At 44.2% G+C, this 13,171-nt stretch overlaps 1 protein-coding gene across 1 annotated transcript in view; it reads left to right on the forward strand.

The window, feature by feature from the left end:
• RFX8 (regulatory factor X8) overlaps positions 1 to 13,171 on the forward strand; it is a 58,452-nt gene that overhangs the window by 14,810 nt on the left and 30,471 nt on the right. Inside the window, exons 3-4 of the mRNA XM_070511602.1 lie at positions 7 to 68; positions 1,633 to 1,719. Of these exons, the coding sequence (XP_070367703.1) occupies positions 7 to 68; positions 1,633 to 1,719 (149 nt within the window). The remainder of the gene's footprint in view (positions 1 to 6; positions 69 to 1,632; positions 1,720 to 13,171) is intronic.

Below are 13,171 nucleotides of genomic sequence, written 5' to 3' on the forward strand. Positions count from 1 at the left end.
TTTTAGCTGGTGCGCTTGGTTTTTCCTGATCTTGGCACCCGGAGGTTAGGCACGAGAGGAAGTGCCAGGTAGGTTTATCATTTTTATTTTATTTTAAATGTTAGAAACAAAAAATTTTGAAAAATCATAAAATGGGTGACAAAAAAAATGCAAAACTAACCAAACTATAAATATCAACTCTTGCCAAAGAGTTACCATAATACAAATGAAATCCTAGTGCCTGAAGTAATTCACGTGGTGCGAGAACCAAATATTAGTTTCTATTTTCTTAGGGGTTTTGTTAAAATTCAAAGTCACAATACATTTTTTGTTTCAACACTTTAAATGTTTAGACATGTAAATGTCTAATTATTGAAACATTGAAATAATTACATGCATAGAATAATAGAATTGTTTTAATTACTCTTTGAACTAAAATTTCTAAGTATTCATCTAATTAGTATATTTGAATTTTGTACAGAAGACTAGTTACTCAGGCTATATATATTTTGTGTGTGTGTGAGGAAGACTGGCCCTTAGCTAATATCTGTGCCAGTCTTCCTCTATTTTATGTGGGATGCCACCACAGCATGGCCTGACAAGCGGTGCTAGGTTCGTGCCCGGGATCCCAACCTGCAAATCCCGGGCCTCTGAAGCGGAGTGCGAAAACTTAACCACTACACCACAGGGTTGGCCCCTCCCAGGCTATATTCTTAATACAAAAGGAAATTCCAGAATTATCGGGTGCGTCATGTCATAATTGTCACTCAATTATTATTGTTATTCATTGTTTGGTTTAAATCAAGAAAAATCAGGGGCCGGCCCAGTGGCGCAGCAGTTAAGTTTGCACGTTCCGCTTCTCGGCAGCCCAGGGTTCGCCGGTTCAGATCCCGAGTGCGGACATGGCACCATTTGGCAAGCCATGCTGTGGTAGGCGTCACACGTATAAAGTAGAGGAAGACGGGCATGGATGTTAGCTCAGGGCCAGTCTTCCTCAGCATAAAGAGGAGGATTGGAAGTAGTTAGCTCAGGGCTAATCTTCCTAAAAAAAAAAAAAATGAAAAAGAAAAATCAGTGAGAAGGGATGAAAGCCAAATTAGGACAGGGGCCTGCCGCCTATGAAGGAATTGAAGACAGTTGAAGCATTTGCCGAACTAAACATTAGTCAATAATTAATCTAAAAAAATTGTGTCTGCTGCTCTAAGCCTGGACAAGCTGCTGCAGTGTCCTGAGCTCAGCAGAGGAGGGGCCTGGGCTGCAGAGAAGGAACCCGCTTCCTCACTGGGTTTCTGAGAATCTGACTCCAGTTCTCAGTAGAAGGAATCTGGGTGTCGCCCCTCTTCACTACAGGTTAAGGGCAGCAGCCGCAGGAGGCTTCCCCTGTCGCATCTCTCTAAGATTAGCATGTCATAAACTGGGAAAGCAGAGGAGGACATTTGCAAGCCTGTTTCAAAGCTGATGCGTATAAAACGGTATGAAATTGTCTACTGAACGGAGCTTCATCAGGCTCAATGACTGATTAGCGTTTCCTAATCAATGGAGTCAATGATAAAGCCCGGAGAAGACCTTCATCCTCATTAGCTGGTCTGTTTTGTGTCTTCTATAAAGCATGTCAGTGATTTGACAATCTTTGAGACAAACTTTGTTTTTCAGGTATTATTATGATGGAATCTGTATCAAGAAAAGTTCTTTCTTCTATGCCCAGTATTGCTACCTTCTGGGTGAAAAAGAGTACCACAGGTTAGTATCTAACACTTGGGTATTTTGGTCATAGGTCACACCCTGATTAATATTAGGACAATTCAGAATTTAGTTGAATCTAACTGGCTTTTTGGCTGTTCTGCCATTACCTCTTCTCAAGGTTGGAAACACACACATCACATCACCACGCCTTTGACATGGGCAGTAATCAGCCTCCGACAACATCACTGGCCAGAGAAATGTGTTTCCAGTTCATTTCCTTGGATACTTTTCATTGTAATTATTATCTCAATTGCCAAAGCCACATTTCATTGAGGGAGTTTTCATTCTTCTCAACTTCTCTACAAAAGTTGATAGAATTGGCCACATCTTTCTTGAAACTTCCTTTAGCCCTCAGGACTCTGCGTCATCCAGTTCCTTCCCCAGAGTGACCCCTTCTCGGTGTCCTTCTCTCTCCCGTCCCCATTAAGTGCAGGCATTTCTGAGATCAACCCTTGATGATAATCACTGGTGCTCTTCCTACCGTTTGGCCCCAAGATACCTGATCCTTTTTAATCTTTCACCTGTGGCTCTCTCCTGTGGATGGATGACTTCTAAATCCTTTTTGCTGGTCCTTATCTCTCTCACCCCCTAGGCATTCCTCTCTGGCTATCTACTGGACATTTCCATTTGATGATCCACTGGTGCCTCACACTTAGTATGTAGAAATCTGAATTTATACTCTCCCTCCAAAGCATCCTGACACTTGACTTCCTTATTTCAATCTATGATACCAATAGACAGAATCAGTACCGAGTGTCATTGTAAAGCCAGCCCTGACTCCCTCGGGTCCCAAAGTCCTGTTAATTTTTCCTTTTCAGTTCTCCTAACTCATTCTTTTCGGTTACTGATATTTCCTTTAAGCCCTTGTCACCTTACACTGAGATTATTTCCATGGATCCCGTGTGGCCTCGCTCTCCTCAGCCTCACCCCTCTCTTAACACAGCCATGAGACCCTCCCTAAAGTTTTGCATTCACCCTGTCTCTTTCCTGCTCAGAAACACTCAGGTGCTTGCTCTCACCTCCTGGATACAGACTACTCCCAAGACCGGGGTTAGCTCTCCGGTGCCTCCCTGCTTCACTTTCCAACCATGTTGCCTGTTTCTCCCCAATATAAACCATCAATTTCAGTGCTATTCACTTTTCTCTAAATACATCAAATGCGGTTCTGTCTTTGCTCCCATCATCCTAAACTTCCGTGACGTCATTCCTTCTTTTCTCTGTCTAATTGGACCTTCCTGAATCCTTTCCTTTCCCTCCAGACACACCTCAGGGACCACCTGCTTGGTGGAACCGTTCCCAGCAATACCAGCTCTAGTCAAGGCTCCTTCCTCCACTCTTTCATGCTACTCATTGGCTATCTACACAGTCAGCATTTCCACTTAATTCATTAACTGTTCAATGAGCCGTCATTTGGCATAAATAGACCACCACATGTCCAAGTAGCCAAGGACAATTTTAGTTTTACTTGTAGCCCAGAATACTGACTGAGTGCCTCTTTCACTCTCAAAGGTGTTCTAGTTTGGACAATAAATCATAACAAATTATATGGTCACCTTTTATATAAGTTACTCTGTGTGTAAGGCAGCTGCCAATGTGGGCAATGAGAAGCCACCAATGTGGCTAAGACCTGGACCTTTACCTCTGATAGCTCACCAGGGGAGACAGACACTTAGCTCGATACCAAGTGTGACATGGTGGGTGTCAGAGCGTATGAAAGGTCCCATGAGAGCTCGGAGACAGAGCACACACGTCTTGGGCAGGGGATCATGAAGGGCCTGTGAGAGAGTCGTGCTCTGAGCTAGCTGTGAAAGACAGATTTGAATTTTGACAGGTGGAGAGGATGCTGTGGGAGAGGGAGGCAGGAGAGCAGAGGACGTCCAGGCTTGGGGAGGAGTATGAGCCTTATGTGATGGCAGAGGCTCCCTGCTGTGGGAGCGTGAGCAGCAATGGTGGAGGATGAAGTTGGAAGGCGAGTTCAGAGGGCCTTGAATACGAGGCTGGGGGCAGAGGTGTCTGCAAGCCTTTGGAGACCTCCTCCAAGAAATAGTCACTGTCGTCACTGGACCCTCCGCAAAGGCAGGGACCACAGAGTTTGGCTCGTTTCTACTCCCAGGATTGCCTAAAAGCATGGAATCAGCACTGAAACAGCTGTTGAAGAACTGAAAACTCCGAACTGGGATTTAAGGAGACTAGATGGGGCAGGAGAGATGGCCCGGAGATGGTTCTCATGCTGCCCCAGTCTTCAGACGAGCACCTGAACCAAAAGGGAGGAAGATCTGAAAGACCTCTGGAGGCAGCATCTTCAATTGGTTGAGTCAGTGTCAGCAGAAGGGAGCAGAGATGACGTAGCCCAGCCTGTCCCACCGAAACCTCAAACTCAACCTCAGATAAAGTCATTATGTCCCCTTCCAACCAGCTCTTCCTCTTAAAGCTCTTATTCATCCCTTAGTCACAAAGATGGAAAAATCACATCACCAAAAAGAGAGAAGTTAGGGGAAGGAGTGGATGGGATGAGAGATTTATTTCAGTTACAGTTAGAACTTTGCTTGTGCAAATGTGTGCTCTCGCTTGCTGACCCGCACGCTCCTGGAAGCCTGGGCCCACATCCTGCCTTTCTCTATTCATCCAGAGCACCCAGCAGTCGGTCACCAGCAGACAGTGTGGAGAGCCGTGCAGGCACTAGAAAATCACCGACAAGGCTGGCACCCGGCGACAGGCCATTAGTGTCCCGAGGTCTCTGGGTTGATGTCACAGACAAAGGGGCTGGAACTGGTCTTTGTGGGCAAGAAGAAATAAGCTTTGTCTTCAGCAAGGAAGAGGATGGCAGTCAGGGGACAAAGATAAGGACAAGGGTGACATTGGCTTATTCATGAGCGAAGCCCGGCAGCAGGTGATTTCTGGGTGCTCTGTGCTCCACACATTTGCTAAGTGATAAACTAAAGCCTTGGCCAATTAAGAGATGTTTTTAAAAGCGCTAAGACTTAAGGGAAACTTCCATATGGATTCCACACTTTAAGAAATACTAAATATATATTTTAGAAGGTAGAATGTAATAAATGTTATACTGTTGTTAATCATCTATGAGATATACTGATGAAAATGTTTTCTATTTCATTAAATGGTATCTTTTATATAAGGGCCTGTGTGACAAATTCCTCTTAAAAATTAGGTGTCAGGATAACAACTTCATTTCTCTAGTTTTCAGGTAATGAAAACTATATAACTCATCCATTTATTTATTTGTTTGTTCAACAAATATTTGAGTTCCTACAAGAAGTCCGGCCCTGTTCTAGCTACTGGTGATGAAGCAGTAAACAAGCCCCCCCACCCCCCGCATCTTGTCAGTTTTAGTGGGATAGAAAAACAATAAAAAAAGGAACAATAGCAATATTGATCTGAAGACAACCAAATGGAGTCCTGGGAAGACCTCCCTGAGAAGATGCCTTTTGAGCAGAAATGTGAAAAAAAGAGCCAGCCAAGTGAAGATCTGGGGATCAAGCATTCTAGGCAGAGGAAAGAGCAAGTGTAAAGGGCCTGAGGCAAGGATGAGTTCAAAGAATTGTAAGAAAGTCTGAGGGTGGAGGTTAGGTTGGTGAGTGAGGAGGATAGTGGGAGGAGGGGAATCTGAAGACACAGGCCTGGGACCTGTAAGTCTTGGGTTATTCTGAGTGTGATGGGGAACCACTGGGGAGTCTCTGTCTGGGCATGAAGCAGTCTGACGTGCATTTTCAGTGGAGATCCTCCTGGAAAGTGTGCTGAGACAGGACTGTACAAGACCATGGGACGGGAGGCAGAGGGTCAATTGGGAGGCTTCTGCAACAGCTGTGGCAGAGATGGCCCAGTGAGACTTCTCACTTAAACAAATTTACTTCTGTCAAAGAGGCAGTATAATACTATGCAATACTATATGTGGATAAGAGCAGAGGCTTTGGAACAGATTGCCTGGCTTCCCCACTAGCAAGCTGTGTGATCTTAGGCAAGTCACTCAACCTCTCTGTGTCTCCGTTTCCTCATCCATTAACAAGGATGATAATACCTACTTCAGAGGGCTGTTGTGAAGATTAAATGAATTAATGCAAAGAAAATGCTTAAACCAGCATCTGGCACATAGTAAACATTTAGGGACTCTTAAGTATATGCTCTTGGCTTTGGTGTATTTATTTTACCACACCTGCGTGATTTTTTCATGGTATTATGTATGAGATTTTTATTTTGGTTTCTGTATTATTAAGGTCTATCATTCCCATTTGGTTCTTTTGTATAACTTCTATTTCTTTGTGGAGGTTTTCTATTTTTTCATTTGTTTCAAGAGAATTCATAATTACTTGTTGGAGCATTTTTATAATGACTGCTTGAAAATCTTCGTCGGATAATTCCAACATCTGATTCATCTCAATATTGGCATTAATTGATTGTTTTTTCTCATGCAAATTGTGATTCACCTAACTCTTGGTATTATGGGTGATTTTCTTCCTTTTTTTTTAAATTCAGGTAAAATTGACATACATTGTATTAGTTTCAGGTGCACAACATAATTTCATATTTGTATATATTGCAGAATGATCACCACAATATGTCTAGCTATCATCCATCACCATACATAGTTTCAGAATGTTTTTTCTTGTGATGAGAACTTTTAAGATCTAATCTCTTAGCAACTTTCAAATATGCAACACAGTATTATTAGCTATAGCCGCCATGCTGTACCTTTCATCCCCATGGCTTATTTATTTTATAACTAGAAGTTTGTATCTTTCGATTCCCTTCACCCATTTTGCCTACCCCCTCAGACTCCCCTGGCAATCACCAATCTGTTCTCTGTATCTAGGAACTTGGTTATTTTAGATTCCACATATAAGTGAGATCATACGATATTTGTCTTTCTCTGTCTGACTTATTTCACTTAGCACAATGCCCTCACGGTCCATCCATGTTGTTGCAAGTGGCAAGATTTCATTCATTGTTATGGCTGAATAATATTTCATTGTGTTTGTGTATATATATACACCACATTTTCTTTACCCATTCATCTGTTGATGGATGCTTAGGTTGTTTCCATATCTTGGCTATTGTGAATAATGCTGCAGTAAACATGGGGGTGCATATAGCTTTTCAAGTTAGTGTTCTCATTTTCTTCAGATAAATACCCAGAAGTGGAATTGCTAGATCATATGGTAGTTCTATTTTCAAATTTTTGAGGAACTCCATACTGGCTGCACCAGTTTACATTCCCACCAACAGTGCATAAGGGTTCCCTTTTCTCCACATCTTCACCAGCATTTGTTACCTCTTGGGGGTTTTTTTGTTTTTGTTTTTTTTAAAGGTATGCTTTTTTTGGTGAGGAAGATTGGCCCTGAACTAACATCTGTTTCAATCTTCCTCTTTTTTTTTCCTCCCCAAAGCCCCGGGACATAATTGTATATCCTAGTTGTAAGTCATTCCAGTTCTTCTATGTGGGAGGCCTGCCACAGCATGGCTTGATGAGCAGTGCGTACGTCCACGTCCAGGATCCAAACCCGCAAACCCTGGGCCACCGAAGTAGAGCAGGAGAAATTAACCAGTCGGCCACGAAGCCGGTCCCTCTCTTGTTTTTTTATAATAGCCATTCTAACAGGTGTGACGTGATATCTCATTGTGGTTTTGATTTGCATTTCCCTGATGATTAGTGATGTTGAGCGTGTTTTCATGTACCTATTGGCCATCTGTCTGTCTTCTTTGGAAAAGCGTCTATTTAGATCCTCTGCCCATTTTTTAATTGGATTGTTTGTTTTTTGGCTATTGAATTGTATGAGTTTTTTATATATTTTGGATATTAACCCCTTATCAGATATATGATTTGCAAATATTTTCTCCCATTCAATAGGTTGCCTTCTCATTTTGTGGATGACCTTCTTTGCTGTGCAGAAGTTTTTTAGTTTCATGTAGTCCCACATGTTTTTGCTTTTCTTGCCTTTGCTTTTTGGTGTCAAATCCAAAAAATCACCACCAAGACTGATGTCAAGGAGCTTACCACCTATGTTTTCTTCTAGGAGTTTTATGGTTTCAGGTCTTACATTCAAGTCTTTAATGCATTTTGAGTTGAATTTCATGTGTGATGTAAGATAGAGGTCCAGTTTCATTCTTTTGCCTGTGGCTGTCCAGTTTTCCCAAGACCATTTATTGAAGAGACTGTCCTTTCCCCATTGTGTATTCTTGGCTCCTTTGTCATAAGCTAATTGACCATATATATGTGGGTTTATTTCTGGGCTTTCTATTCTGTTCCCTTGATCTATGTATCTTATGGGTGATTTTCTATCATATCCTGGGCATTTGGGTTATGATGTTGGGAGACGTTCAATCCTATTTAAATCTTCTACTTTAGCAGGGGGTAACCCTGTTTAGGTTTAGCATGTAGGTTCTGGCCTACTTTTATGGGCTGTAGTTCCAGTGAAAGCTTAGCTTTCTGAGCCCTTGCATGCTCTTCTGGTCTGCTTCATTCTTCTGGCACCACTGGGACTTCTGATCAGTTCCTTACTGGTGCCACAAGCAGGGGATGAACCCACTACCCTGGGGCACCTTCTGCAAGGAATAGGAAGAGCCAGAGTGGCTGGGTCCCTTGTGCCACGTGGTGTAGGACAGGGAGACACCAGGTTCTGCTGACACTGCCTGTCTGGGTAGAATGCCTGCCCTTCTGTGCCCCAAGCATAGATTGAGTCTTGAATTGGCCAGGGGCTTCATACTGTCCATGCAGGTGGATCAGCACACCCATCAGTGCCCCAGGTATGAAGTGGGGGTTGGTCAGCCCACCAGGACTTTGAAGCTGCCACTGTGGACCGATGGGGTCGCCAACCCACAGTTGTGGAGCAAGGGTTGCAGCCCCCTCTAAGTCTCTGTTGGGCTTCCCTTTCCTAGTCCTTTGGCCAAAGAGTGCACACTTTTCTGGGGATTTATGTCTAAGTCTGTTGACAGTTCCGGGTTACAGGTCTCTCCAGTGCCTGGTCCGGATATATATGGCAGATAAAGAGAAAACCCGAGGAACTCACCACATTGTCACTTCTCTAGTCCTGTCTTCCCTAGTCCGTCCACCTTCTTCTTCCCAAATTTCAGAGCCCTTTTATCCTGGTTTATTGGATAATTTCCAGGGTATTTATCTGCATTAGAGGGCAGGAGCAGGGAAAAGTGAGTCTATGCCATCTTGTTCTCTGTACGTAATGTGAGCTACCTCAGAAGCTTTTTGAAAGAAGATCATATTTACATTATAAATCCATGTTATCAGTGAGTGGGATGCTTAATTATATGTTTGTGCCTACTAAATTAAAATATGATGAGTTACGATGGTGGGGACTTTTGGTTGGGACAAGATGGCATAGACCCATTTCTTTCTGCTCCTTCCTGCTAAGCACAACTATAAACCCTGGAAATCATGCAAGAGGCAACCAAAAGAAAACTCTGAAAGTGGTAGGAAGAAAGCAAGCTGGTTGGGGACCCCAGGACTACACAGCCAGCACAGGGCAGGCCATCCTGCAAGCCCCCACCCACCCAGACCCAGTGTTCCCACCCCGTGAAGCTAGCAAGAGAAGGCATCTTGGGCAGACTCCTTCTTCTTTGAGTTCTTTTAACAACATGAGACAAGGGGGAGCAACAGGGAGTCCCACCAAAAATAAATAGCCAGGGGAAACTCTCTCCTTCCTCGCTGGGTCTGAGACATCCCTTTTCCACCAAGAGATATTGTGGAGTGTGAGCTATTCTGTCAAGGGAGACCCAGCTACAGCAAGTGGCCTGGTCCAGGAAGCCTCTTTGTCCCCCACCCCACCCAGAGGCAGCTAGGGAGCACCAGCAGAGGGAACCCCTCCCCCAAGGAGAGAAATCCCCCACCCAGATGGGAATAGGCCTCTATTCCCCTCAGGCAGCACCAGCAGAGAGCCCCAGTGGCACCAGATAAACCAGGCAGACCAAAATAATATATCTGTACCCAGGGCAATGATTTACTACAGAGACTTTAATAAAGATACATGTCAGATCATAAGGGAAAAAGAGGTAGAGTCTGGTAGAATCCATGTGCAGGCTTCCTCATGCTCTCACGAGAGGTCACACAGAGCACACTCCTCTGCAACAAGAATGCAGCAACGCATGAGGGATGCTTCGGCTCAGAGAAGCCCATTAGAGGCTCCACACCCAAAGTTTTTACTGGGTGCTGGTCACCTAAGAGTCTTCTTCCTAGCATGTGCCCAAACTATAGATTCCCAAAAAGAAAGCAGGTTATTCAGCATAAACTGTGTTATTTGCACAGTCTAGGCACGGTGAAGCACTCTTATCAGTTTGCTGTTGCCTGGGAACACTCGGGCACCAAGTCCCCAGACGCCAGCCAAGGGCCAGTCTCGCAAACGGGCCTTTCTACCGATAGCAGGCTCAGTGCTGCTGTGTTCTCTCTTCTCTGCACAATGGCGTGACCCTGTGAATATACTAAAAACACATTGAAAGGCACCCTTTAAATGGGTGAATTGTATGGTATGTGAATTATCTCTCAATGAAGCTGTTAAAAAAAAAATCCCAGCAAGTTTGTTTTGGAGACATAGACAAGTTTATTCTAAAAGTTTTATGGAAAGGCAGAGCCCTAAAATAGCTCAAACAACCTTGACAAAGAAGAACCAAGTGGGAGGAAACATTCTACCTGATATTAAGGCGCTCTGTGCAGCTACAGTAACCAGGACAGTGTGGTTTCGGTGGAGGCACAGACACATAGATCAATGGAATAGGGTGGAGAATCCAGAAATAGACCCACCCAAATATGCTCAACTGATTTTCACCAAGGTGCAAACGTCATTCAGTGGAACGGGACCAGCTTTCCACCAGTGGTGCTGGACCAACTAGACAGCCACGTGCAAAAAAATGAAGCTCACAATGGAACTTCACAACTCATACAAAAATTAACTCAAAATGGATCATAGATTTACATTTAAAACATAAAAATATTAAACTTAAAAAAAAATAGGAGAAAATCTTTGGGACCGAGACCTAGGCAAAAAGTTCTGAGATTTGACACCAAAACCACGATCTATAAAAGGAAAAACTAGTAAGTTGCACCTCATCAAAATTAAAATTTTGCTCTGTCAAAGACCCTGTGAAGAAGATGGGAAGACAAGGTACAGATGGGAGAAAGTATCTGCAAGCCATATATCAAGAAAAGGACTAGTGTCTACAACATATGAAGCACTCTCAAAACTCAACAGTGAAAAATCCAATTAGAAAATGGGCCAAAGGAATATATATAACCATCTCACTGAAGAGAATCTTCAGATGGCAAAACAGCTAAGCACATGAAAGGCTGTTCAGCATCATTAATCATTATGGAAGCGCAAATTAACGTCACAGTGAGATATAACTACACACCTATCAGATTGACTAAAATTAAAAATATGACAACACCAAATGCCAGTGAGGATGCAGAGAACCTGATCATCCATACATTGTTGGTGGGAATGCAATATGGTCCAACCACTCGGGAAAATAGTTTGACAGTTTCTTATAAAACTAAACATAAAATTACCATCTAATCCAGCACGTGCACTGTTGGATACTTATCGCAGAGAAATGAAAATTCATGTTCACAAAAACCCGTATACAAATGTTCTCAGCAGCTTTCTTTGTAAAAGCCAAAAACAGGAATCAGCCCTGATGACCTTCATTGGGCAAATGGTTAAACAAACTATGGTACATCCACACCATCGAATACTACGCAGCAAGAAAGAGGAACAAACTCCTGAAACAACAGCTTGGCTGAATCTCCAGGGCATTACGCTGAGTGAAAAAACTACTATCTCAAAAGGTCCCAAATACGACGCCATTTAGAAAATATTTTGAAATGACAAAATTTGAAATGGAGGACAGATTAGTCGTTGCAAGGGGTTAGGAACCTGAGGGGTGGGGAGCAAGAGATGGATGTGGTAATAGAGGGACAGCACAAGGGATCCTTATGATAATGAAAACATTGTGTCTTGTCTGTGGTGGTGGATACATGAATCTCCACAGGTCATGAAATTGTATAGGACTAAATATATACACACAAAAATGAGTTTAAGTAAAACTTGGGAAATTTGAGCGGGATCAATGAATTGTATCAATGCCAATATCCAGGTTGTGACATTGTACTGTGGTTTTGCAAAATGTTGTCATTGGGGGAAATTGGGCAGAGTGTAAAGAGGAGCTCTCTGAATGATTTCTTACGATTGCATGTAAATCTACAACAACCTCAACAAAATTTTCAGTTACAAGTAATAAATCAAGCCTAATCCTACAATCCAGGTAGAAACATGAGGGTGGATCCCACGAAGTATTCCCCAGTCTTCCCCCGCCCGTTTCTCAGGGCCGTATCTCCAGAGGTCTGTTTCTTCTGCTCACACCCATCCCCTCTTCTCACAGTTAGAGTTTGGTCTTCCCTCATCTCAAAGCCCTCTCCGGCACTCCCATCTGGGAGGCTGAAAGGGCAGCACAGCTGATCCTCCTCTGGAAACGCACCCATTCGTCCGTCCTCACCCAAACCGAGCGGCTCCCTAGCGGGCGGAGGCGGCACCGCGGGCGGGGCGGGAGGGGCCGCGCAGCCGCACACCTGGCAGTCGGCGACCCGCGGGCCTCCCCTGCGCGTGCTCGGGGCGCATGCTCAGAGGTGGTTAAGAGCATCCTCTCTCTAGCGTTGAGCACCCGGAGGGGACCCCCCCGGCAAACCACGGATGGCCAGTTTCGTGTTCCGCAAAGTGGAAGGCCCCAGGGAAGAAGGCATTTCCCTATTGTGCAGCAATTGAGGCTCAAGTTACACGTTTGCCTAAGGGAGGAATAGGAATTGAAGTTTTATTTTTGTTGTTGTTTGTTTCTTTTAAAAAGAGTATATCTTCTGACGAGCGTCTTAGAGTGGAACGCCCGCCTCTCCAACAGCAGTCCTCTGAGTCATGAAGCTGTGCATAGGCTGTTCAAGGGCATTTTGTTTGTCTTTTTTTCTCTGGACCTTGTGTTAAGGAAAAAAATGGAAAGACCCAAGGAGAGCATCAGCATAGAGAGATTTGGCCGGGAACCGGGGTTGGTGGCAAAGGGGTGGCTTCATGGGGCTTTGGGGAGCTTCGCTTCGTCCTCACCAGCACCACGCCCTGCAAAGAAGCATACGATCTAATTAAAATAGAGTCTCAAGCCCCTGTTTCCTCCAGGTGGCCCCTCCTAAGCCCCATCGTGTAGAAATTCTGATGCCCGGGTCTCTGACACCATCCCTCCCACCCCTTTCCTCCATGCCCACAGAAGCAGCAGGAGAACGTGATCCCGAGCCAGGGACCACTGCACTGGCCATCCTCCTTAATTGGACACCTGAACAGTTGGCCCAGGAGCAGATCAGAGTCCTGCCTGTCACACCATTGTTTTCCCTGGGGTGGGCTGTGTGATGGTGAATCTCACTAAAAACTGCTGAGGCATGTCTGCCCCGAACCAA

Source organism: Equus asinus, chromosome 6 (genome assembly GCF_041296235.1).
Source record: "Equus asinus isolate D_3611 breed Donkey chromosome 6, EquAss-T2T_v2, whole genome shotgun sequence".
Lineage (NCBI taxonomy): Eukaryota > Metazoa > Chordata > Mammalia > Perissodactyla > Equidae > Equus > Equus asinus.